Here is a 21,935-nt window from a genome sequence, read left to right as displayed (position 1 = left end):
TGGTTTTCTTTTTTTGTCTTACTGTAAAAATATAATAAAATGAAAATATTAATTACACTTATTATTACTTCAAAGTAAATAAGGTATATTTTAAAAATATGAATCCTAACTAATCAAATTTCAACAACTTTTTTCCCCATAATTTTCAAAGTTGTTATTATTTATTTAGGGTAGGTATAAAGTTGATGCATAGATGTGAATGATATAGAAATTAGTGAAATGATAAGAGACAAGTAAATGATAGTTTGAATTGAAAGTGCTTTTTCACTCTAAAGTAACCGTCCCATTAACAAACAATCAAGTACTTAATTAGGAATTGACGGAAATACCAAACAAAAATATCTCTTTTAGGTCTTTGTTCTTTGATCAACTTTCTTCTAATTTCGTGGTTCTAAACTATATAAACTGAGTTCGTTAGGTTCAAGATATAATGGGTACTAATTCGGTAATAAAATGGAAAGGAACTAAAAAGTAAAACCTAAATTTGGAGATGTAGAGATAATTTCTTAATTTCAACTAATAATCATTAGATTCTTATCATTTAATATCTTTAAAAAAAATGTTAATAGCTTATTACATATAGAAATTAACAAATAAAAAGAGCGGTATAAATATTATTTTGGTCCATATATTTCTTGTTTTAGTCCATTTTGGTCTCTATATTATTGGAAATGATTTTTGGACTTAGAACCATAGGAAAAGTTAAGAGAGTGAGAAGTTTTGTCCCACGTTGATAGTATAGAACTGCCTAGAGGTTATAAATATACCATGACATTCTAGATGGGAATCCAAAGTGAGTTGGTGGTGGAAGTATAACCCTTTCACCACATGTGTGACCATATTTGTTTTAGCGTAGGAACTTTTTTTTTTTATATATATAGAAAGTTGATAATTTAATTTAGCTAATTTAGATTTCAAATAATAATTTGATTTTATTTTGAATGGATTAATGTGATAGAGACAAATCTTTTGAATTGGTTAATGTGGTGGTTGATAAAAAAATTAATGTGAAGATTGAAAAATAAATCTAAAAACAATAAAAACTAAGATTTTAAAATGATAAAGAGAGGGTGATACAAATTGTTTAATCTTTATAATTAAAATAAAAATACTCCATATATTTATTTAACCTTCTAATAAAACTGTCGAATACATATTTAAGTTGAATTTGAAGAAAAATAAATGTAGATTATTCAATGTTAACTAATGTTGAAATTTATTGAATCTATAGATGTCAACCACTTGGATAAAATCGTGGATAACTTTGTTATTTTTCTTTATTTTACTTTTAAATTCGCTGATAATTATCTCCTAATTATTATTATTATTATTATTATTATTATTGTTATTATTTTATTTTGATGATTGATGATTTGATAATTTTTTTATCTCAAACTTTGAATTAAACCTTTTTTTTTTTATTTCTTGATAATCTCTTTTTTTATTTACTTTTTATTGGATGATTTGATTACCCTCCTACTATAATTTTAAATAAAATAAATTATTTTTGCTATAAAATTTCATAATAATTGTCTCTTAGTTAAATTTTTATTTTGATTTTGGTGATTTTATTATCTTATTAATTTCAAACTTTGATTTAAACCAAGATTTAAAAAAAAAAAAAACTTTGTGATAATTCTTTCCTTTTTATTTTAAATTTTTATTGGATAGTTTGATTAGTTCTTAATTCTAAACCTTAACTTAAACCAAAATATTTTTCTATTCTTTTATTTATTTTGAATTGAATATTTTGATTATTCTCTTAGTTTTACATTTTAATTTAACCTATTATTATTTTTATTTAATGATAATCTTATATATATATATATATTAATTTTTTAATTGATTTGATTATATGATTATTCTTTCAATTTCAAACTTTAATTTAAACTAAAATATTAATTTTTCTATGTATGCATAAAATTTCATAATAATTTATTAGTGGTGTAAAAAATTATTTGACTATTTTCTAATTTTAATTTAAAAAGATATATTATATTTTTCCATCAAATCCCTAAAAACCTAAATATCTTTTGATTTCCGAAGTTCTTCTTGATTTTAAACTATATTTCAAAATTTTGTGAAAAGAGAGAAAAAAATACAAAAGCATTCAAAAAGTAATGAAAATGATTATAACCTCACCAACGGGTGTGCATTTACAAAAATAAAAAAGTGAAAAATTAGAAAAGCACATACCTCTAGATTACTCAAATCTTGTTGAATCTCACAAGGATGGTCTTCTACTCTACCCTCTTCAATATTTTAGGATTGGTAGATGAATTTGCGTGTATAAAAAAACTACGATTGCATATAAAAATACATTAAAACACTCTATAAATTTTTTAAAAATTGAAAAGTGACAAAAATTGAAACAGAAGACGTGCATATAAAGAGAGAGAACGAGAGAGAAGTAGAATTTCTTTAGGCATAGAAGAGATACCTTAAACATAACCATTAAAATTTTCTTAAAAAAGAATGAAAAGAAAAGATGTTACTATTAAAAAAATGAACGCTAAACTTCTATACGAAAAAAAAAGAAAAGAACAAAATGAAAGCAAAAAAGTTGGAAGAGCGGATTAACAAAATTATTAAAAAAAGAGAGAGATAAGAGATACTTTGTGAAAAATGAGAGGTTGAATTACGCTATTTATATATATATATATATAAACAAAATTAGATTTCAAAATATAATTAGATTTTATTTTATATTAACATCATGAGATATAGATTGATTGTAAGATAAATTTTGATTCTTTTTTTCTCTTTTATACGTTATGCTAAAAAAAAATATAGGAATAAAATGTGATCTTTTTTAATTTGCCAAAAATAGTATCAAATTTTGATTTTAAATTTGTACGTGTATAAATTTTGAAATAGAGATAAATTTTGACTTTTTTTTTTTTTTTTTTTAATGTTCTGTTCTTTTGTACGTGACACTAAAAAAATAAGGATAATGTGATCTTTTTAATTTGCCAAAAAGAATTCTTTTAAACGTGATACTAAAAAAAATGAGGATAAAATGTGAACTTTTTTAATTTACCAAAAATAGTATCATATTTTTTTATTATTATTATTTAATTTTTATGTGTCGTGTTCAAACTTGGAGAAAAATTATTTGATGCCAATAGAGTGTAGCTTGGCACAGTGCTTATACTATTGACTTCGAGATCTGAGGTTTGAATCCTCACCCCATACTTTAATTACAATACCTTTACAAAAAAAAATTATTTGATTATTTAATAATGTGAAATTATCTAAGATTATCTTCTAACCATAATCTAAAAGGGATAAAAGGAAAAATCAAAAGTTTCTTTCCTATAGCCCATCTTAGATAGTATATAAAAATTGTAGAGTATGTTAATACTCTATTAGATATCAATCAACAACCATATTGAATTTTGGAAAGTACAATCATTAGTATATCAGATATCAATTAGCAAAAACATTAGATCTCTAGTTCAACAACATATTATTAAATATCAATGAGCATTAATATTAAATATTTCAAGTATATCAAATATAAGACATGAATGTATCAACCATTAATCAACAAAATACTTGAAGTAAAACATGGGTGTATCAATAATAGATCTAACATCAATCGACATTATACACATATCAGTAATATATCTATGGACTATCAATGTTCAATCAATAACTTATTTTGAAGTAAAAATGTGTGTTTTATTTTATAAGCATGATATTCTAAGTATATCAATTGTATGTATCATATATAAGACATGAGTGTATCGGATATCAATCGATAAATACTTGAAGTAGTGCATGGATGTATTGACAGCATATCTAACAACAATAAACATTCCAAGTGTATTAGCAATGTATCTGGCAACAATTAACATTCGGTTAGTAACTTATTTTAAAGTAAAACATGTGTATATCATTTAGAAGCATAAATATAAGCGTATCAACAATATATTATTGTCACAAAATCAACAATTAAAGAATACAAGAAGAACGTAAGGAAAGATTGACACACAAATATGTGTGGTTTACTAACAGCGTGATAGCTACGTTCACGGGACAGAGGGCGAACAATATTAGAGAGAATGTTTTCATAATACAAAATGATATCATTAGGGTTAAAGAGTTTATATAGTGTACTCCCCTAAACCTTAGGGCCATAATCGTAAATAACCATAAATAATGAAAAATGCTGAATACGAATTCTAAATAGGTTTCGGGGGCCTCATACTTGGTTCTTCGAAGCGCCAGATAAAAAATTCAAGGCATTCCAAAATATATCATATATAAGACATGAGTATATCAGACATCAATCAGTAAATACTAAAAGTAATATTTCAACAATGTATCTAACGTCAATCAACGTTTCAGGTGAACCAGTAATAAATCTAACAATAATCAACATTCAATTAGTAATATGTTTTGAGAAAGTATGAATTTTGGTATAAAAAATTGTATCAATATCTTATAACCTATCGTTATATAGAAATTGTAGAGTACACAAATAATCTATCAAATATCCAACAACATTCCTTTTTAAAAATATTAAAATTTAAAGTACATATGTAAGCTATCAAATATCAATTGACTTTCATTTTCAACCAAGTTTAAGTTTGGTATATCATGTATTTCAAATGTATAAAATGATATACTAAGGTTGATAACCACACATTTTTACTAATATATCAACAAAATTGATAAAATATTAAAACATTGCTATATCAACAAAATTCGTCCCACTCTATCCAAAAGTATAAATCTGTCATATTAATTTATATTAATTTTGCTTGAGTGAGAAGTGAAATCCTAATTTTGACGAGTGCATCTCCATTTTAACCGCCACATTTTTTTTTGTTGAAAACAAATTCTCTATTTTTTTTGCTATATTTACAATGTTTAAAAATAGTAGACATGGGTGCAATTTTTTATATTCCTTTTGCTATTGTTGCAAATACTCCTATAAATTAAATGATAGAATAATCGTGATAGACATAAAATCTCCCCTAAATGAGTTTGATTGAATTTTATGAGGTGAAATAAGTTTATTGTCACTACGATTTTTTTTTTTTACTTCCTTCGATAAAATTTCATCATGACATTGAAATTAGGTAAGTCATTGATAAAAGGTAATGATATACTATTATGTAAAGATTTTTTTGAATAATTTATAGATGGGGGATCAATCTGTTGATCTCGAGATTGATAATACACACTTAATACTAGTAGTAAATTCATCTTGACTACTACTATGTAGAGATTGAGGATTCTACGACTAAGCATGATTGAATAAAAATATCATTAGAATGAATATATGGTAGTAGTGAGTACAAATAGAAGAAAAAGAAAGAGAGGAGATAGAGGGAGGGAAAAATGCTACCTCAGCCAAAGAAAATCTTAAAATCCAAATAAGCTCCATCCCCAAACCTTAATGACCAAAATTATATTGTTCTAAAATTTGATTAGCATGACAATTATTTACTTTTTAAACTTATTTTTTTAATTATGTCATAAATACTTTTTAAAGGAATTACATCATAAATTTTGATTCTTTATTCTGAATTGTTAAATGATGGTGTGATATGCCTATCAAATAAATATTGATTCATTTCATACATTCGAGTTAAAATGATACTAGGTAGGTTTTTTTTTTTTTTTTTTTTTTCTACATATTTATTTAGTATAGTTATCTAATGTTATGTTATTATTATTATTATATAAATATTACATTTAAATTTCAAATTTGATTATTTATTGCAAAAAAATAATGAATATGTTTAAATTGAATATTCAAATATAGATTATATATGTGAATAATTTGATTTATATTTATTTCTTTCTACTAAAAAAATTTAATTAACTTTTTAAAGTAAAAAATTGAGTAATTTATCTTTAAATTCAAATTATCATGTAAAACTAACCATAATAACCAATTTAATGATAAAGTTGATTATTTATTTACATTTTGCTCGTATTAGTAATTTAAATTAATTGACTTTCTAAAATAAAGTAATAGGGAAAAATTCCCCGTGGGGAACCTGATCCCTGCGAATTTCCCGCGGAGAATCCCCGCCCCGATCCTCGTGAAGAATTTCACGGGATGAGAAATGAAATGGGGAGCAGGGATAGGGAATGATATCCCGGCCCCACCCTGCCTCGTGGACATCTCTACTAATGTCAAAGTGAGTTTAATTCATCCAAGAAATTGGAGGTTCAATCTCTAACACGTAATTGTTGTACTAAAAAATCATATTTATAACAAATTAACTATTAATCATTCATCAAACAAGCCATAATCATGTAATCATAAATGCTACTAAGTATGTATTATTGCACATGTCTTTGTGTGGCTTGAAGATCATCAACCATGGGTAGAGTCTGCCACTCGCTTTGATTTACTTTATATTTAAGTCCTTGTTTATATGAGTTTGTTGTATTAAAAAAACATGTACAGTGTAACCTCTTAAAATTTGATATTTTTTTAGTATAAATTGTTGGGGAGATTTGAATCACAATTTTTTTTTTTTTTTTAATCTTAAACCTATATAAATGTGAGTTGAATTAAACTCTTCTCAACAAAATTTGACGATTAAGTAGACAGATTTATAAATTTTTATAATTTAATCAAAATTTTAGAAACTGGCTTATTTTTAACGTTATAAGTTCGCGCAAAAACCTCAGCCTCTAGCCGTGGATTAGAGATTAGGGTTTAAGGCAAAAGATCGACTATTTTTCTATTTTTTTCAAATCGTGCACAGAATTTAAGGGACGTTTTGATTGTGAAGCTGCTGCGGTTGATTGGCAATAGGGTTCCGCTGTACAAAATTTACAATTCGTGAATCATAATCAACATATTCAAGGGTTGGTTACTACTTAGTGGTTGGTTTTATTTAACTGCTGCTCTGTTTGTTCAAGCTCTGAATCTCTATCACGAAGTCTTGGGAGCAGAAGAGGCGGAGGCATTGAGATTTTTTAGGGTTGTGGATTTTGCTTTGACCCTTAAACAAGCCAAGGAGCAGAAGAAGGAAGAATCCCATAATTTTTTTTTTCAATTTTTTTTCTTGGATGTGAGAACTGCTGTAATGGCGACAGATCTTAGCGAATTCACCATCATCAAGGAGGGCGAGGCTGAGATTCTTATGCACGCGAAAAATGAAGTCTTTTTCAATAAGACCCAGGTGATTTGTTTTTTGAATAATGGGTTTTCTGGGGTTTTGGAGTTTAGGCATTGTTCTTAGTTCAAAAATTAATTGGTCAGTCAAAACTTCCAATGGATTTACATATGATTGATTCTAGATTGATTGAGGAAATATTTAAGACCTGACTTTTATTCTTATTGAAGTGGGAAAGCTTCATGGGGGAGAAGAGGTAGCTTAGGGAACTCATTCATTTTGATGAAGTGAAGAGGCTTTGTAATTGTTGCCAGTAGCGCCAAACTTCAGCATGTTAGCATATTTAACTGATTGATATTTGATGGAGAAAATAAGATATATAATTTATTCAAGTCAGCAAAGTATAATGTGGTATGCTAAATTCAAAGAGATTGTTCCATGTAGTATGCACAACATGGTGGCAATCTGTTTAATCTTGTGAATAACTTATCATTCTTTTTAATAAATCATCCTCTTCTAATTAAACTGCTTTTATGTTTCATGTCCAAGCAGAGTCCCGTCAGTAATTAAGAGTCTTCATGAAAACTATTTCCTTCCTACTTTTTTTAAATTTCTAAAATCATCGTAGAATAGAATTATTGGTTGTTTGATTTTTCATTTTTTCAACTTTTTGTTTTTGTTTTTTATGGCTCTATACTGGCTTCAAGCTTTTTTTTCATTGTCGAATCTTGACTTTTCACCTCTGGTAATACTCAGGTTAACAACAGAGACATATCCATTGCTGTCCTTAGGTTATTTATAACAAAACGCAAACAGGAGCATGAAGCAAAACTATCAAAAAGAGCAAAATCAGGGCAGAAGGTCACTGAGAATAATGGTTCTGAAACTGTTATGGAAGAAGCATCTAATGAATCTGCAACAAATGATGAAAAGTGTCATACAGATTGTGGTGCTCATGAAAAAACATCAAATGAGTGTGGAAGTCCAATGTTGTCAGAAGAACAAAAAGAGGTTGCGGAGGGAAAAGAACAAAGAGATCCCAAGCCAATTAGAGTTCTTGAGGTTGTTTTAATTTCATTGCCGTTTTATTATGTGCATGTGCAAAATCAAATCTTAGTTTATCGTCCAATAAAGTATAGAGTGTGGACATTTCAAATTAGGAATATGTTAATGCCTGGATTATTAGCCCCCACGTTTTCATTCATTTGGAATCTGGGCTCTTCTACGTCATTTTTATTTACTTATTTTTCCCTCTTTTTTTTTTTCTTTTTTTATTCCCTTCGATCATTCCTTAAGTCCCATAGGTTTGATCCTGTAGAATCTGACCCATTTTTTCATTGAGCGAAAGGTACGAAATAAATCAGATTGATTTTTCGATCAAAAGTACTATGTGAAATCTTCATTTTTTTCCTCTTTCTTTATCCCTATCCCGCGGGTACATTGTTTGAATCAATAGAGAACCTTTTCTTCTGTATCTGTATGAATCGATATTATTACATTCCAATTCATTCCCCATACCTCCCAAGGAAAATTCCGAATTGGATCCAAAATTGATGGGTTAGTGTAAGCTTTTATCCATGCGGTTATGTTTGAGTAATATAGAAGTCTTATATTCTACAATCTGTCTTTCCCCCTACAAAGGCAACCAAAATTCTGAACTGATAGTACTACTGGGAAGGACCTTGAACCTCAATTGTAAATAATTTGTTACGAGGGGCAGCCCCATTAGGAGTGGTTAGTTTTTTTCTGTTTATATTTTATGCTATCTTGCTATGTTTAGTGTAACATACTGTGGTGAGTATATCAGAGTGGAAAGTTTTCACCTTCTCGAAGTGATGGTTTGCTTGTGTAATTCTGTTCTGATTATCTAAATATACCCTTGTGAGGTAGTACAACTTTCAAGAGATGGTCAATGAGAAGTTTGGCAACAATTTATTAACAGTGGATAGACCAAGAGTTGAACTTAGCCTCTCTTTTATCGGAATTTTTTTGAACAAGATGACTGAGTTCGTTAGTACTTTGGAGTTTCCTTTATGACAAAAATTTTAGAACGATGCAACATAGCTGGGGGCTTTTCCAACTCCATGTTCTTAGATGGTTGCAATATTTATCCTCCACCAAATGTCTCCTCCAATTGTTAGCTTCCTCAAGTTGAATTGACTAAGACATAACTTTTTTAACAAATGGAACACCAAGGGAGAGGTTAAGGACGTTAAAAAAAAAAAGATGCTACATAACATGATGAATTGATGAATTTTGAATAAAGAAGCTACTGCGTATCTGATATTTGAATTTTTTCTTCATATATGATAGTTTGGTCATTAGTTTAGAGTTTTTCTTATTTTTATTTTAAAAAAAGATCATATATAGAATTTAAAATCTGATTTTGGTTTGCATACACACTTTTGCTGTACATCAATGCATTGTTAAACGTTATGTAAGTGGCTTGCTCAAATTCTTACAGATGCTGTATAGCTTATCATCTCATTCATTTAGTGGTTGTAATTTCAAGTATCATAATGTAAATTGCATCTTTTATGTGAAATTTATGTAGATTTGTAAAAATATACAAATATATTAGATAAAGTTGTCCTTAATGGTGTGTATATGTGATGCTCATTAATGAACGTGTCCCTGTTCTAACATATTAGAATTTATTGCCCAACATGTTGTCTTCGGGGTCATGAGTCCGATGTTATATTGTGCTTCTAAAATTTTGTTTGTGTGTTTTCTTCTCTTTTGGGATTCCTGGTATGGGTTACGGGGATATGTTTTCCATTACTACTTTCTGACTAATTCCTGTTTGAATTTTTGAAGGCCTTGTCAGCTTCTGGGCTAAGAGCATTAAGATATGCTCGTGAAGTAGAGGGGATTGGTCAAGTTGTGGCACTAGACAATGATAAAGGTAACTTTTTAATTATTGGTTATACCAAAAAGTTCTCTTTTGCCTAAAAGAAAAAAGTTCTCTTTAGCAAATATGTCAACTTGGCCATTCTTCGAGAGGGGGAGAGGTAACAATTTGGTTAGCAACGAAAATGACTAACTTAAATAATGAGGAATACATTATTGACTCATATATATATATATATTGTGGGGGAGAGATATCTTATGTTCTTTTTTCCTTTTTGTGGAATAAAACTTTTATTGTCTAAAAGAAAATAAAGAAGAAGATAAAAAAAGAATCTTGCACTTGCGACCAATCTAAAGTTTGAGAGGATTATCAATGGATACATCTGTACACTCACTTCATATGTGCACAAAGAGCTCAAAGTGGTTACTGATCATGAAGCGCTTTACTTCTATTGAGCTGCTTCGCCTCTCTTCCTCTCTCTATCAATCGAGCTGCTTCGTTTCTCTCTTTTGGTCGAGCTGCTTTGCCCCTTCTTTCCATAGTTCCTTCCTTCATTTGTCTGTGCTCCATCTCTACCAATGATGAAATCAAAATGAGGTTTGTCCCTCTTGTGTCTGCTTGCTACTCCTGCTTTCTCTTCCTTGATCGTAGTTGGTCCTACTTTCTCTTGCTGCTCAAGATGGTCGATTACTGCTATCGGCTACCTATGCCTGCCCGCTTCTTGCTCGACCATCTCTCTACGCTCTTTCGAATTCCTATTTTCATCCTTCATCCCATTAGAATCTAACAAAAAATATTCGAAGAATCAGCTGCCTCTCCTCTTCTGGACTCTTCTCTGACAACACAAGTGTATAACATAATTGTCCAGTCTCTCCCTATGACTAAGAAGCTAGACCCAATAAGAAGCCCTTAGATGCTGACATCTCTTTCTTTCTTTGTATATGTAGATTTCCTTCCAGTGTTCTTAGTTGCATAAGGACTAACCGCTTTCTTGTTTGTGATTGCCTTTACGAATTACACTAGATTCATTCCCAATAAGAAGCCCTTGGATGCTGTCATCTCTTTCTTTCTTTGTAGATGTAGATTTCCTTCTTGTGTTCTTAGTTGCATAAGGACTAACCACTTTCTTATTTGTGATTGCCTTTACTAAGTACACTAGATTCATTCTGTTTGCTCTTGAGATCCTAATGCCAACTGCAAGATAACATCAGAAACATCGATGCATCGTCGAATAGGTGGCAACAGCTCTCTATGTACTTGTAGTTGAGTAAGGACTATAAGCTTCAAGTCCTTTCTTACTTATTTTTTGGAACCGTTGAAGAACATTTGCCAATCATGAGGATTTTCGTCTTCTTCTTCGCCTACCGCTAATAGAATAGCTTCGTCCGGGAAATGCGTCCCCTTACTAATCAAATCAAGCTCATAGTCAGGCACGAGATGATTCGTAGGTGGTTTGCTATTGCTTGCCCCTTTCCTTACTCATTTAGGGTTTCCTGTTGCTTTTACAAAACTCTGAGAGTCACATCTGCCACCTTGCTGGCCCATGAAGGCTGGCTTTTCAAAGAGATGCTTCAACGGGTCCCTCATTTCAATCAGCATGGTCGTATAGTTCAACATGTAGTGGCGTAGGCGTTGCGAGGCTCATGGTTGAGCACAACCGCTTTTTTCTAGAACCGTATACCTTGTCTCATAATCAGTGAACTTCTTGCCGATCTCGTATATTGCTCTTTCTTTCCTACCAGTTTCATCGTGCTGACCAAGGACAGACACAACTCATGGATGCTTTCATTACTTACAGATGCATCAGGAGAGGTCGACCAAGCATTGGCGGTACCAGGATGGGAGGATTGAATAGATATTTCTTCACTTTGTCAAACGCCCTTTGGCAATTCTACTTCCTTGTGTCTATCTTTCCTTCAAAAGGCAGGATCTTCTTCTGCCCAAGACTTTTCGATCATGTCAACGACATAGACCCCCATTTCCTTGTTCATCATATCATAAAAGAGCGTAGTCATAGCTCACAGGTAGGTTGCCCTGGCATTCGTTAGACCAAATGGCATCACCTTATAACAGAACGTACCCTTCTATCTGATATGGTGATAAACACCGTTTTCTCTCTGTCTTCCTCAGCCATCTTGATCTGGTTATATCAAGAGAATGCAAGCATCCATAAAGGACAGCATCCCATCGATGTGAGGAAGAGGAAAATCTTCTTTTGGGCGACTCTCAATTCAGGACTGCCGACTTTGGTGATACTGTTATATCAAGGACAACTTTTCCTTGTACAAGCAGAGGAAGTTAGTGTTGATAATTCATTCCCTTTATATCTGTATATACTTGTGTATTCATCTTATGGAGAGCATGTATTAATGTATCGGACTGCTCGTGGAACCTTGAAAATGGAAGTTATACATTTTACTAATCTTACAATATGCACTTATCTATATTGATATGCCGTTTAGCTGTTCATTTTTAGTTATCAGTTACTAACTGAACCTGTTAATGATACAAATTTTTTTTTTCCAACAGCATCGGTTGAAGCTTGTCGGAGAAACATCAAGTTTAATGGTTCAGTAGCGTGTGCAAAAGTGGAATCACATCTTACTGATGCTCGTGTTTATATGCTCACTCACCCAAAAGAATTTGATATGGTATGCACAAACTATTTCAGAAATGTACGTTGGCTTTGAAATTACATGTAGGGAAGTAAACATTGAAATGGATTTTTTTTCCTTGTTATAGTTTAGAATTGTAAGCACATGAATATTTATGTATAGCATGATATGAGCCCTGACATTAATACAAAGGTTGAAACTTTTATGCAACTTATTTGAATTGTTTCAGGTTGATTTGGATCCTTACGGTTCCCCTTCTATTTTCTTGGACTCTGCTGTTCAATCAGTTGTAGATGGTGGCATGCTGATGTGTACAGCCACTGATATGGCAGTGCTTTGTGGAGGAAATGGAGAAGTTTGCTATTCAAAGTAAGGTTATTTACAGTCTTCGATTATCATTTTTTTAATGTTTTATTGCCATAGATTATGTGTCCTAAAACTTGGTCTGATTGATTCAGATATGGTTCATATCCTTTGAGAGGGAAATATTGCCACGAAATGGCTTTAAGAATCCTCCTTGCCTGCATTGAGGTATACCTATCTTCTGTGTATTTCAAAAGTTTTCTTGATAAATTATTTTACCACCTTTCCGTTTTCTCTTTGTTGGTTTAACATGCTGTACAAGATTCTTATCTTAACACACACACAAACACACACGATCAAATAGTGCCTCTTTAACTGAAAGATAACATACTTCAAATTTCTGGTCGCACTAACGAGCAGAAGTGGACTCTTATGCATTATTTTTGTTCTAAATTCTTTGTAGAGCCATGCTAATAGATACAAGCGGTATATTGTTCCAGTGCTATCTGTCCAGATGGACTTCTATGTCCGGGTTTTTGTTCGTATTTATACGTAAGTTGCCTTGGACTTTGAATTTACTGATTTAGCTATATTGCACTACTTTTTTGATGTGTTATAAGTATTTATATAAAGATGGTGAAATGATTGACTGCAGTTCTGCAAGTGCAATGAAAAATACTCCCCTTAAGCTCTCATATGTTTATCAGTGCACTGGTTGTGATTCATTCCATCTCCAGCAGATTGGCAGAAGCGTCTCAAAGGTATATATTTATGCTGGTTAAACACATGAGCTTATTTTTATTATCCGGTGTAATTTCTCAAATTGGTTTGAGTTTTTCCTGCTTATTTATACACTTCCTGGCCCCCTGCCCCTTTTATTTTCTTTTAAACAACTAGCTTTTATTGACTCGAACGAGAGTAAAACAAAGAGCCCACAAAAATGGAACAACCAGCTAAAAGAGGAAAACAGAGAAAGCAAATTACAATAATGGGCCTCAACTTTTGATGAAAAAAATTTATTCCAAAGAAGTTCTGAACTATGAACGAAAAGGAACTCGTCAAAATGCCCCAACCTGCACACATCTTCCTCACCTTGATCTAAGCGGACTGAAAGCTTGCTTCTTTGCCCTGTGCTAAGATGGATTTCTTACATACCTTTTTTGTCCCCAATATGTAACATATTGTTTCTCCTTGAAGGAAAGAAGAAGAAAATGTTGCCAACGTTGCCTATTGATCCTGTACCACAATATCTACTGATGCTTCTATGCTCTTTATATCATATATTTACTTCTGATTGGAAGTTAATCCTAGTTTGAAGTAGTAATTTCTTTATAATATGAATTTGTATAGTTTCTTGATGTGTCCTATCCTTTTTCTTTCAGAACAACAGCGTCAGGTATTTACCTGGTTTTGGACCTTCTGTTGCACAAGAGTGCAGTGATTGTGGGAAGAAATTCAACATGGGTGGGCCTATCTGGTCTGCTCCTATCCATGATCAAGAATGGGTTACTTCCATGCTAGCAGATGTGAAGTCTATGAAGGACTCTTATCCTGCATATGATCGTATATCTGCTGTACTGACAACAATTTCAGAGGTGTGTTTCTATGCGTGAGTTTGGCATTACAACTCCATGTTGAACTATTAGTACAATATTAGGCCATTGGAATTGTGTTGTTAGTTATTTTTGTCAAGACGACCTTGTAATTTTAGCCATTACCTAATTTCCCTCATCAATAGAACGAAACAAAAAGTTTGATAATGCAGTGAGTTTGGCCATCCAGAAAATTCATTATGATAAGTTAGGAACCAGAAGATAAACTCATATAGGTGTATTTAGAAGATTAAGTGTGCGTAGTTTCTAGGATAATTATCATTTTCCTTTTCTTTTCTCCACAAGAGTTGTGCAGGTTATAATAATAAAGTATGTTTATTGCAATATTCTAGATAACCCTGCATAATTCATTCTGGAGTCATCTCCAGTTCCCTGGTACTCCATTTGCCAGCCTTCATGAGGGATTTGTCCTGAGATCTTGTCACCTCGACCATAGCATAATACCTAAAAGAAAAAGGTCTAAGAACATTTTTTAAAAAAGAAAAATATGTATAGAAATACATATTTTTTCCATTTCATAACTTAGGTAGTACATGCAAATAGTTCCCAGATTTTGGTTAATTTTCTTACTCGTGAAGGATTAAGTACAACATATGAATAGTTCACTAGCAAAACCATAGTTAAAAGTCATCCCTAGCATGTTCTTATTCATCTGGCTCTTATGTTCTGATGAGTGTTTTTTTTTTTTCATGTGCCGCATTTATCGACATTTTTCCTGTGCAGGAGCTGATGGACGTTCCTTTATTTTTGAGTCTACACAACCTCTGTGCAACATTAAAGTGCACATCTCCATCAGCTGTAAATTTCCGTTCTGCAGTGATTAATGCAGGATATCGCATTTCGGGCACTCATGTGAATCCATTAGGACTGAAATCAGATGCTCCCATGGATGTTATTTGGGATATAATGCGTTGCTGGGTAAGGCATTCTGAATTGTCAATTTTATTAAATACCTATACGTGAATGTCATTTGGTTATATATTATACCCTTGTCACCAGACATGGAACTGTAGACTGTAGAGCTTCCTTAGTCCTTTGTCTTAATTGTATATCGTGGTTTCATCTATCCCTTTTTATATAGGTAAAAAATCACCCAGTTAAAGCTCAACCAGAAGATCAGCCAGGAAGTATCATTCTTGCCAAGGAACCTGTTCTTGAAGTAAGTTTCATTTTGTAGTTCAACTGTTGGTTCAGTTGCAATGTTTTTGTCCTCTGTTTTCCACTATCAAACATAATGGGGGCATTTGGCCTACTAAATGGAGTTAATAAGTATGAAGTTAATATGTTGGAGTTAGTAAGTTTGTGTTTGGAGTGTAGAGTTATAAGATGAAGTTTCTCGATAATTGTGAAAAGTAGATTAAGAGGGGAAAATGGAGTTACTTGATAAATGTGAAAAGTAGAGATAGGGAAGATGAAATTTCTTGATAAATGTGAAAAATAGAAAAAGATGGAAAGATGGAGTTACTCAATAAATGTGCATACTTCAATAGTGTTTACACCAACTTATAAAGTTTACACCAACTGAGCTAAATTTTGAGTTACCTTCAGAAATGTACCACAGAATGAATGGCCTGTGGCTGATGTACTTTTGCTGATTCTGATATTCTTCTTGGCAGGCTAATTTTGCTAGAGCTGTGGCATCTCTTAGCAAGGCACAAGCAAAGAAAATTGCACGCTTCCTTCCAAATCCTGAAAGGCATTGGGGCCCCAAGCTGAGAGCAGGTCGTCAAATCACTAGCAAACACATCTCTCTACTCGGTGCAGAGGCAGTAAACGGAGCTCTCAGCCATACAGATTCCGAAGAGCCTAATGCGAAACGTCCCAAGGTAGAAGAAGAACCAGCTCCCAACCAGTAAAAGTTTCCTTTTATCTTATATTTTCTTTATGCTTCAAAGTTATGCAATATCTACTTTTTTGATCCTCCACATGAAATTCTTGTTTGGGGACACTTCTGTAGAAGTAGCAGATTTTTGTTTAATCTTCAGGAAGCCTTTCTTTCAAGATATATATCATTTTTGTTCTTCTCTACGATGTTTAGATTTCTGTCAACAGAAACACCAAGATTTCCAGGGAAATGCACAAAGAAGTCTTTCCCTCCCCATCCCTATAGTCAGATGTTTCTGAACGCAAGCTGATGATTGTTCTTATTTCCTCTCCAATGGAGGGCTTATTTTTAAAAATTTTGAGCCGTCTTCGGATAAAAGTTGAGTTCATTAGGCATACTAAGGCAATATATGTCTTAGAAATTTAATGTCTTAGTTTTTAAAGCTTAGGATTGACAACTTCAGACTGGTGTAATTTATATCTGGTTTATACAGAGGAATGAGTTATACGAACTGGTTTTTTCTAATTAGTGTTTGGGATATATGTTGTCGGTGCAATTAACAAATGCATAGTTCAGGAATATATCAAATATAAGATCAATTTCTTAATCACATGTACAAATCTATTGTGAGCTTTGATAAGCTTTTTTTAAGTGAGTTTAACTTAATGATAATTAGCATGGTCTTCCTATTTAGAGGTCGATGGTTCGATTGAAGGGAAGTTGAACATAGCATGCTTTTAAAATACATCTTATTTTGCCACTTGGTTTAACACGGAGATGGAAAATAAGTAAGGTCTTCATAGAGAATGATTTGGTAAATTCTTGATCTTGAGCTTAAAATTGCAAGCATCTATCTTTTAGGATCGATCAAGTTAGAAGAGGACAGAAAAATGGAATGAACCAGGTTGTCTTAGTACTTAATGTTTATAAAAAATATGTTTTTTGGTACGAGAAACACGTGTTAAAGAATTCGAAGAAAAGTCAATCTAAACAAGTCTTTAAAGAAATGTACAAATATTTGTTGGTATTGCTTTTTTTTTTTTTTTTTTTTTTTTTACAACATTTCGAACTTCTCTAAAAGATAAAATTGGTTTCTAAATATAACTTGAATCGTGTAAGAAAAACATCGATGCCTTGTGGGTTACTATCTTGATTTTTGGAGATTGTTCTTATTAGATTAATCTTATAAGGGCATGTTGTTTATGTTCTTGGTCATTGGAGTGAGGGCATAGCAATGCTTCTGAGATCTAGGAAAGAGCATACCTATTGTTGATAAAAAGTTTAAAACTTGAGGATGTTTTCTTATGATTTCATTTCTCTATCCCTATCTAAAGAATTCAAAGTATAGTTGCCTCTTTTTTATCGAGCAACTACGTACAATGACCACATACACATTCACACTAATATATATCATAGACTCTCCGATGCTTAAGTCGGTTCTTCTGACTCGAGTTTGGTAGAAGTTTCGATATAATAGAGAACACCAGTAGGCTTGTGAGTGGGTGTAGGTTGGATTTATTGAGCCAACAGCCCAAGTTGAAAGGTTGGAAAGGTAAAGTTCTTTACAGTGCAAAAAGAGTTGAAAATTCAATTTCATTCCTTTTGTCCCTAAAGTCAAGGTGTTAGAATGTTATTGTACATCCTCCCTCCATATATCTCTCTAACATTGACAGTACCTATTATACATCATCATCTCCAACTGTACATCAAATTCTTCACACTAACTCTCTCTCTCTCTCTTTTTTTTTTTTTTTTTTTTTCTTTTTTTAATAAATATTATTAGTTTAATTCAGTCAGTAAGATGAAACCCTAATGTGGAACCCACTTGGAGCTTCCACTCTTGGAAATTTCAAGAGCTTATCTCCTCCAACTTCTTCCCACCTGCACAAAAGGAAAAAAAAAAGTTTCAATCTTTACATCTATTTTCATGCTGTTTCTGATTACCAAACAATTGCATAAACAAGAAAGAAAAAGCTACCTGTATTTAGTTACAAAGTAATGTAAAAATGTAGAAATCTCTGCAATTCCCAATTCTTTGCCAGGACAATGTCTAGTTCCACCTCCAAAGATGAAGAAGTAATTATGAGACTCTAAGTTTTTGTCCTGAAAAAAAATGTTACACAAGGGCAAAATGGTCATTTTCCAATAAAGGGCAAGAGAGAGAAAAAAGGGTAGAGAGAGAGAGAGAGACCCACCAGCCATCTCCAAGGGTTGAAGGTGAATGGTTCAGAATAGAGAAAAGGGTCATAGTTTATCTCTCTAGTATACACATAAATCCTCCATCCTTTTGGAATGAGAAAGCCTGTAAAAAGCAAAGAAAAAAAAAGAGTTAAAGATTGAAACTTTTTAGCCTAACTTTTTGGTTTGATCTCAGCACATTGTTGTGATGAAAGAGATGAAGAAGATCTGTCATTCTTTATGAGCCTTATCTAAGCTTGACCCACAAAAAAACAGAGGAGAGAGAAGAAAAGTGGCCCAAAGTGAAAAGGGAGATGAATATTGGTAACTGCAAAAACAGGATCTTGAGCCCCTAAATAACTCAAAACAAAACTTGACCATTGGACCCGCTTACGCATACATAGACAATTCGTATAATCTTACAACATTTAAAGATCAAAATTTACTACCAAACCAACCCATGATTGTTTAATTTAACTCAGTCTTGTCAAAAACACAATTTTGGATATAATCATCTTCTTAAACAGATGATTTTTTAGTCTTAAACAAGTTCATAAGAAAACCCCAAAATTTTATTCTTATTTTTATACAATAAAGTACTCATAAACTCACCATTTAGTTCCATGTCCTTTGTAGTTTTCCTCAAAACCCCATTAACAATTGTGGCCAGTCTAGATGTTTCAAATATCACCTAAAAAATTCAAAACAAAAAAACAGTATAAAGTTAGAATCTTTACCCCTTTTTTTTTTTTTAATAACAAAGACCCATCAAAGAACTGTTAAAAAGACAACAGTAAAAACATAAAAATCATACCGCACGAGTGAACTTCATAGCTTTAAGATCATCCCAATCAATGGGGTCCTCAGGATTTTTCTTCTCTCTGATTGCTAAATGCTCTTCCTGCAATTTTCAAATCTTTAACTCAGAAAAAGAAAAAAAAAGAAAAAAACCAACAGCTTTTTCAAACTTTTCCAACTCAGAAAAGTTGTAAATCTTTCTTTCTTTCTTTTGTTTATTCTTTTAATACTCACTCTGAGTTGCTGAAGAACTTTGGGATGATCATGGAGGAACTTTACAGCCATCATTGATGTTGTTGAAACAGTTTCATAGCCAGAGTACAAAACAGTGATGATTTGATCAATAATCTCTTCATCATTTAGCTTATATTTGTTCTCCTCACTCATTAAAAACCCAAGCATGTCATCTTTTTGAATCTTTGAGTCTCTTCTCTCATTTATAAGCTGCTGCAACAGCTTTATTATGTTCTTCCTCGCCTGAAAATCACATAAAAAAATCACTCATTTATTGCTTAAATTCAAACATGTGGCATCAGAGTGGCTCTGATACCATGATAGTTATCGAGTTTTACCTGAATTCCTCGGCGGTAGTTCGTGCCGGGAAGATCGATAGGGAGCGAGAGGGTGCCGAGGACGAGCTTGAAGAACTCCGGGATGAAAGATTCCGATAACGGGCCGGATTCGATTCCGGCAATCTGCTTCAAAGATGACCGGAGAGCCATCTGAAGAGGGAAAAAACAGAGGAAGGAAAGGAAAAAAATGAGTGAAAACAGAGGAAGGAGGAGGAACACCATCATTAGATCAAACTAGCAAATTTTCTTTTGTTTATTTAAAAATAAAGTTCACCTCTTTAGTTTTTTCTTGGATATCGATGATTTGGCTATCCCAATTCCTCAAATGGGATCGCATAAAGTCATCAACTTTAGGAAGAAGACGGTCTTTAATCATGGTGGGGCTAACAATAGCAAGCAGAGCACCTCTCATAAGCTTGTGAGCGCCGCCATGTACGGCGGCGATATTGCATTTGCCAAGTATATCAAGCATGGATTGAGGGTAACCAGGGACAAGCCCTTTTGATTCATTCATTAAAACATATCTATTAACTTCTGGATCCATGGAAACAATCGTAGGACACCCCAAAATATGTGACTTGAAAATGCTCCCATACCTTTAAGAAAACAGAGCAATGATCAAAACAACTCAAAAACTTAGAAAAAAAAAAAAAGTGAAAATTAATTAGTACCTAGCTCTTTGAGATTTCATAAAGTTTGGACCTTGCTTAAGAAACTCAGTAGTTTCTCCGAAAACAGGCCAACCCATTGTACCAGGAGGCAGCCCTTTTTTGCTATATCGAACTTCATTCCATCGGAGTAAAGCAGAGCAAAAACAGAGGAGTAAAAACAGAGCAAGAATCACCATGGCTAACGCCATTGAAGCTCGAATGAAGGTCTGGGGAAAGAGAAAGAGAGGAAGCTTTCTCTTCAATGTATGGAGCTTTGGTTGGATTTATGTGTTCCCAAACCCAAGTGAGTGTCAATATATATAGACCTCTGAACCACCGCGTGTGGGAGGAGAGAGAGAGAGAGAGAAGAGGAACAGAGGTTTTTTTTTTTTTTTTTTTTTTTTTTTTTTTTTTTTTTTGAAAATCAAGATCCCTATACTATAAGGGGAGGGGACCCTACAAATGTTAGAAGGAAAGGGTAGGCTGTAAAATTCAATGGCTATGGAGAAAATAGGAAGTTGTTGTTGCTGTTGCTTGTTTTAACCATTTGGAACTAAAACAAGTTTGATTTTGAATTGGCACTTTAATCAACCACCATTTTCAAATTCTCCCTATAAAGTAATAAAATTTAGATAAAGACAAGAGTTTTTCCACTACCCTACAAACCTCCAAGATTTTAATTCTAAGGGGACCCCTTCATTTATTTATTTATTCACTATTACATTTTTTTTTAAGTATGTAACGTTGTTGGATTCGTAATTTTGTTTCGATCTATTAACTTAAAAGGGTTATTTCGAACATGGTTTAATGGAGGTTCAATCTTTTACCCCATAACTATTAAATTGAAAGAGAAACTTAGGGTTGAAGAGTTCAGTTTGTTAAATTTTTAAAATTAGTTATTTAAAACTTGAGTTTTCATAACTTGTATTAAGACAACCCGATTTGTTAGTAAATGAGGCACTAATTACCTTTCAAAAGTCAATAGTTCGATCTCACCCCACAATTAAAAAAACAAAAAAACAAAAACTTCATGTCTTGAAAAGAGCATATCAACATTCTAGTGTATGCAACTATAAGATATATGATATATAAGTAAAGACAAATCTCTACTTGTATGATTGTTCTTATTATTCGAGTGGAAGAGAAATGCTTGTGCTTCCCACTCTCATCACACACACAAAGAGAAGAAATTATCATGAGACAAATTATGATTTGACAATTTAGTGAGAAGTACAAAAATAGGTAGATCTCAAGATGCATCTAAGTATTCTTCAAAATAAAAAAAGACAAGTTGAGACCTAAAATGGGCATGTCCTAACACACCTTATTGTAATGAGAATCAGAATAGATTTTATTTAGTACAAGTTAAATTACAAAAATTTGAATCTTCGACTTCAAAGAAAGAAGCAAATATCAATTACTGTTGAGATATACTCACT

General features: G+C 32.3%; 2 protein-coding genes across 2 annotated transcripts; one reads left to right on the top strand and one right to left on the bottom strand.

Annotated features, from left to right (window-relative positions):
• Nucleotides 1-7,061: 7,061 nt before the first annotated feature.
• LOC120079744 (probable tRNA (guanine(26)-N(2))-dimethyltransferase 2) lies at nucleotides 7,062-16,790 on the top strand. The gene is made up of 12 exons (XM_039034107.1): nucleotides 7,062-7,157; nucleotides 7,848-8,153; nucleotides 9,909-9,996; nucleotides 12,472-12,593; nucleotides 12,787-12,926; nucleotides 13,016-13,088; nucleotides 13,324-13,412; nucleotides 13,516-13,621; nucleotides 14,243-14,455; nucleotides 15,197-15,391; nucleotides 15,555-15,632; nucleotides 16,090-16,790. The coding sequence occupies exons 1-12, from the start codon at nucleotides 7,062-7,064 to the stop codon at nucleotides 16,327-16,329; spliced, it is 1,746 nt and encodes a 581-aa protein (XP_038890035.1). The 3' UTR covers nucleotides 16,330-16,790.
• Nucleotides 16,791-17,873: 1,083 nt separating this feature from the next.
• Nucleotides 17,874-20,840, bottom strand: LOC120079745 (cytochrome P450 85A-like). Its single transcript, XM_039034108.1, has 9 exons — nucleotides 20,518-20,840; nucleotides 20,121-20,442; nucleotides 19,847-19,996; nucleotides 19,509-19,751; nucleotides 19,291-19,377; nucleotides 19,089-19,167; nucleotides 18,494-18,600; nucleotides 18,277-18,401; nucleotides 17,874-18,179 (listed from the first exon to the last, which is right to left on the bottom strand). The coding sequence occupies exons 1-9, from the start codon at nucleotides 20,703-20,705 to the stop codon at nucleotides 18,092-18,094; spliced, it is 1,389 nt and encodes a 462-aa protein (XP_038890036.1). The 5' UTR covers nucleotides 20,706-20,840; the 3' UTR covers nucleotides 17,874-18,091.
• Nucleotides 20,841-21,935: the final 1,095 nt, after the last annotated feature.

The sequence above is a fragment of the Benincasa hispida genome, chromosome 6, assembly GCF_009727055.1.
Source record: "Benincasa hispida cultivar B227 chromosome 6, ASM972705v1, whole genome shotgun sequence".
In the NCBI taxonomy this organism is placed as follows: Eukaryota; Viridiplantae; Streptophyta; class Magnoliopsida; order Cucurbitales; family Cucurbitaceae; genus Benincasa; species Benincasa hispida.
Note: the sequence above shows the minus strand (reverse complement) of the source record. Positions and strands in the feature narration are given on the sequence as shown.

Bases quoted from the DNA above. Each gene is read 5' to 3' on its own strand.
- LOC120079745 (XM_039034108.1), bottom strand. From the start codon at position 20,705: ATGGCGTTAGCCATGGTGATTCTTGCTCTGTTTTTACTCCTCTGTTTT. The intron at 19,378-19,508 runs GTGAGTATTAAA...TGAAAATTGCAG, and splicing joins AAGTTCTTCAGCAACTCAGA to GAAGAGCATTTAGCAATCAG. The intron at 18,402-18,493 runs GTGGGTCTCTCT...ATTTTTTTTCAG, and splicing joins TCAACCCTTGGAGATGGCTG to GACAAAAACTTAGAGTCTCA.
- LOC120079744 (XM_039034107.1), top strand. From the start codon at position 7,062: ATGGCGACAGATCTTAGCGAATTCACCATCATCAAGGAGGGCGAGGCT. The intron at 12,927-13,015 runs GTAAGGTTATTT...TGATTGATTCAG, and splicing joins GGAGAAGTTTGCTATTCAAA to ATATGGTTCATATCCTTTGA. The intron at 15,392-15,554 runs GTAAGGCATTCT...CTTTTTATATAG, and splicing joins GGGATATAATGCGTTGCTGG to GTAAAAAATCACCCAGTTAA.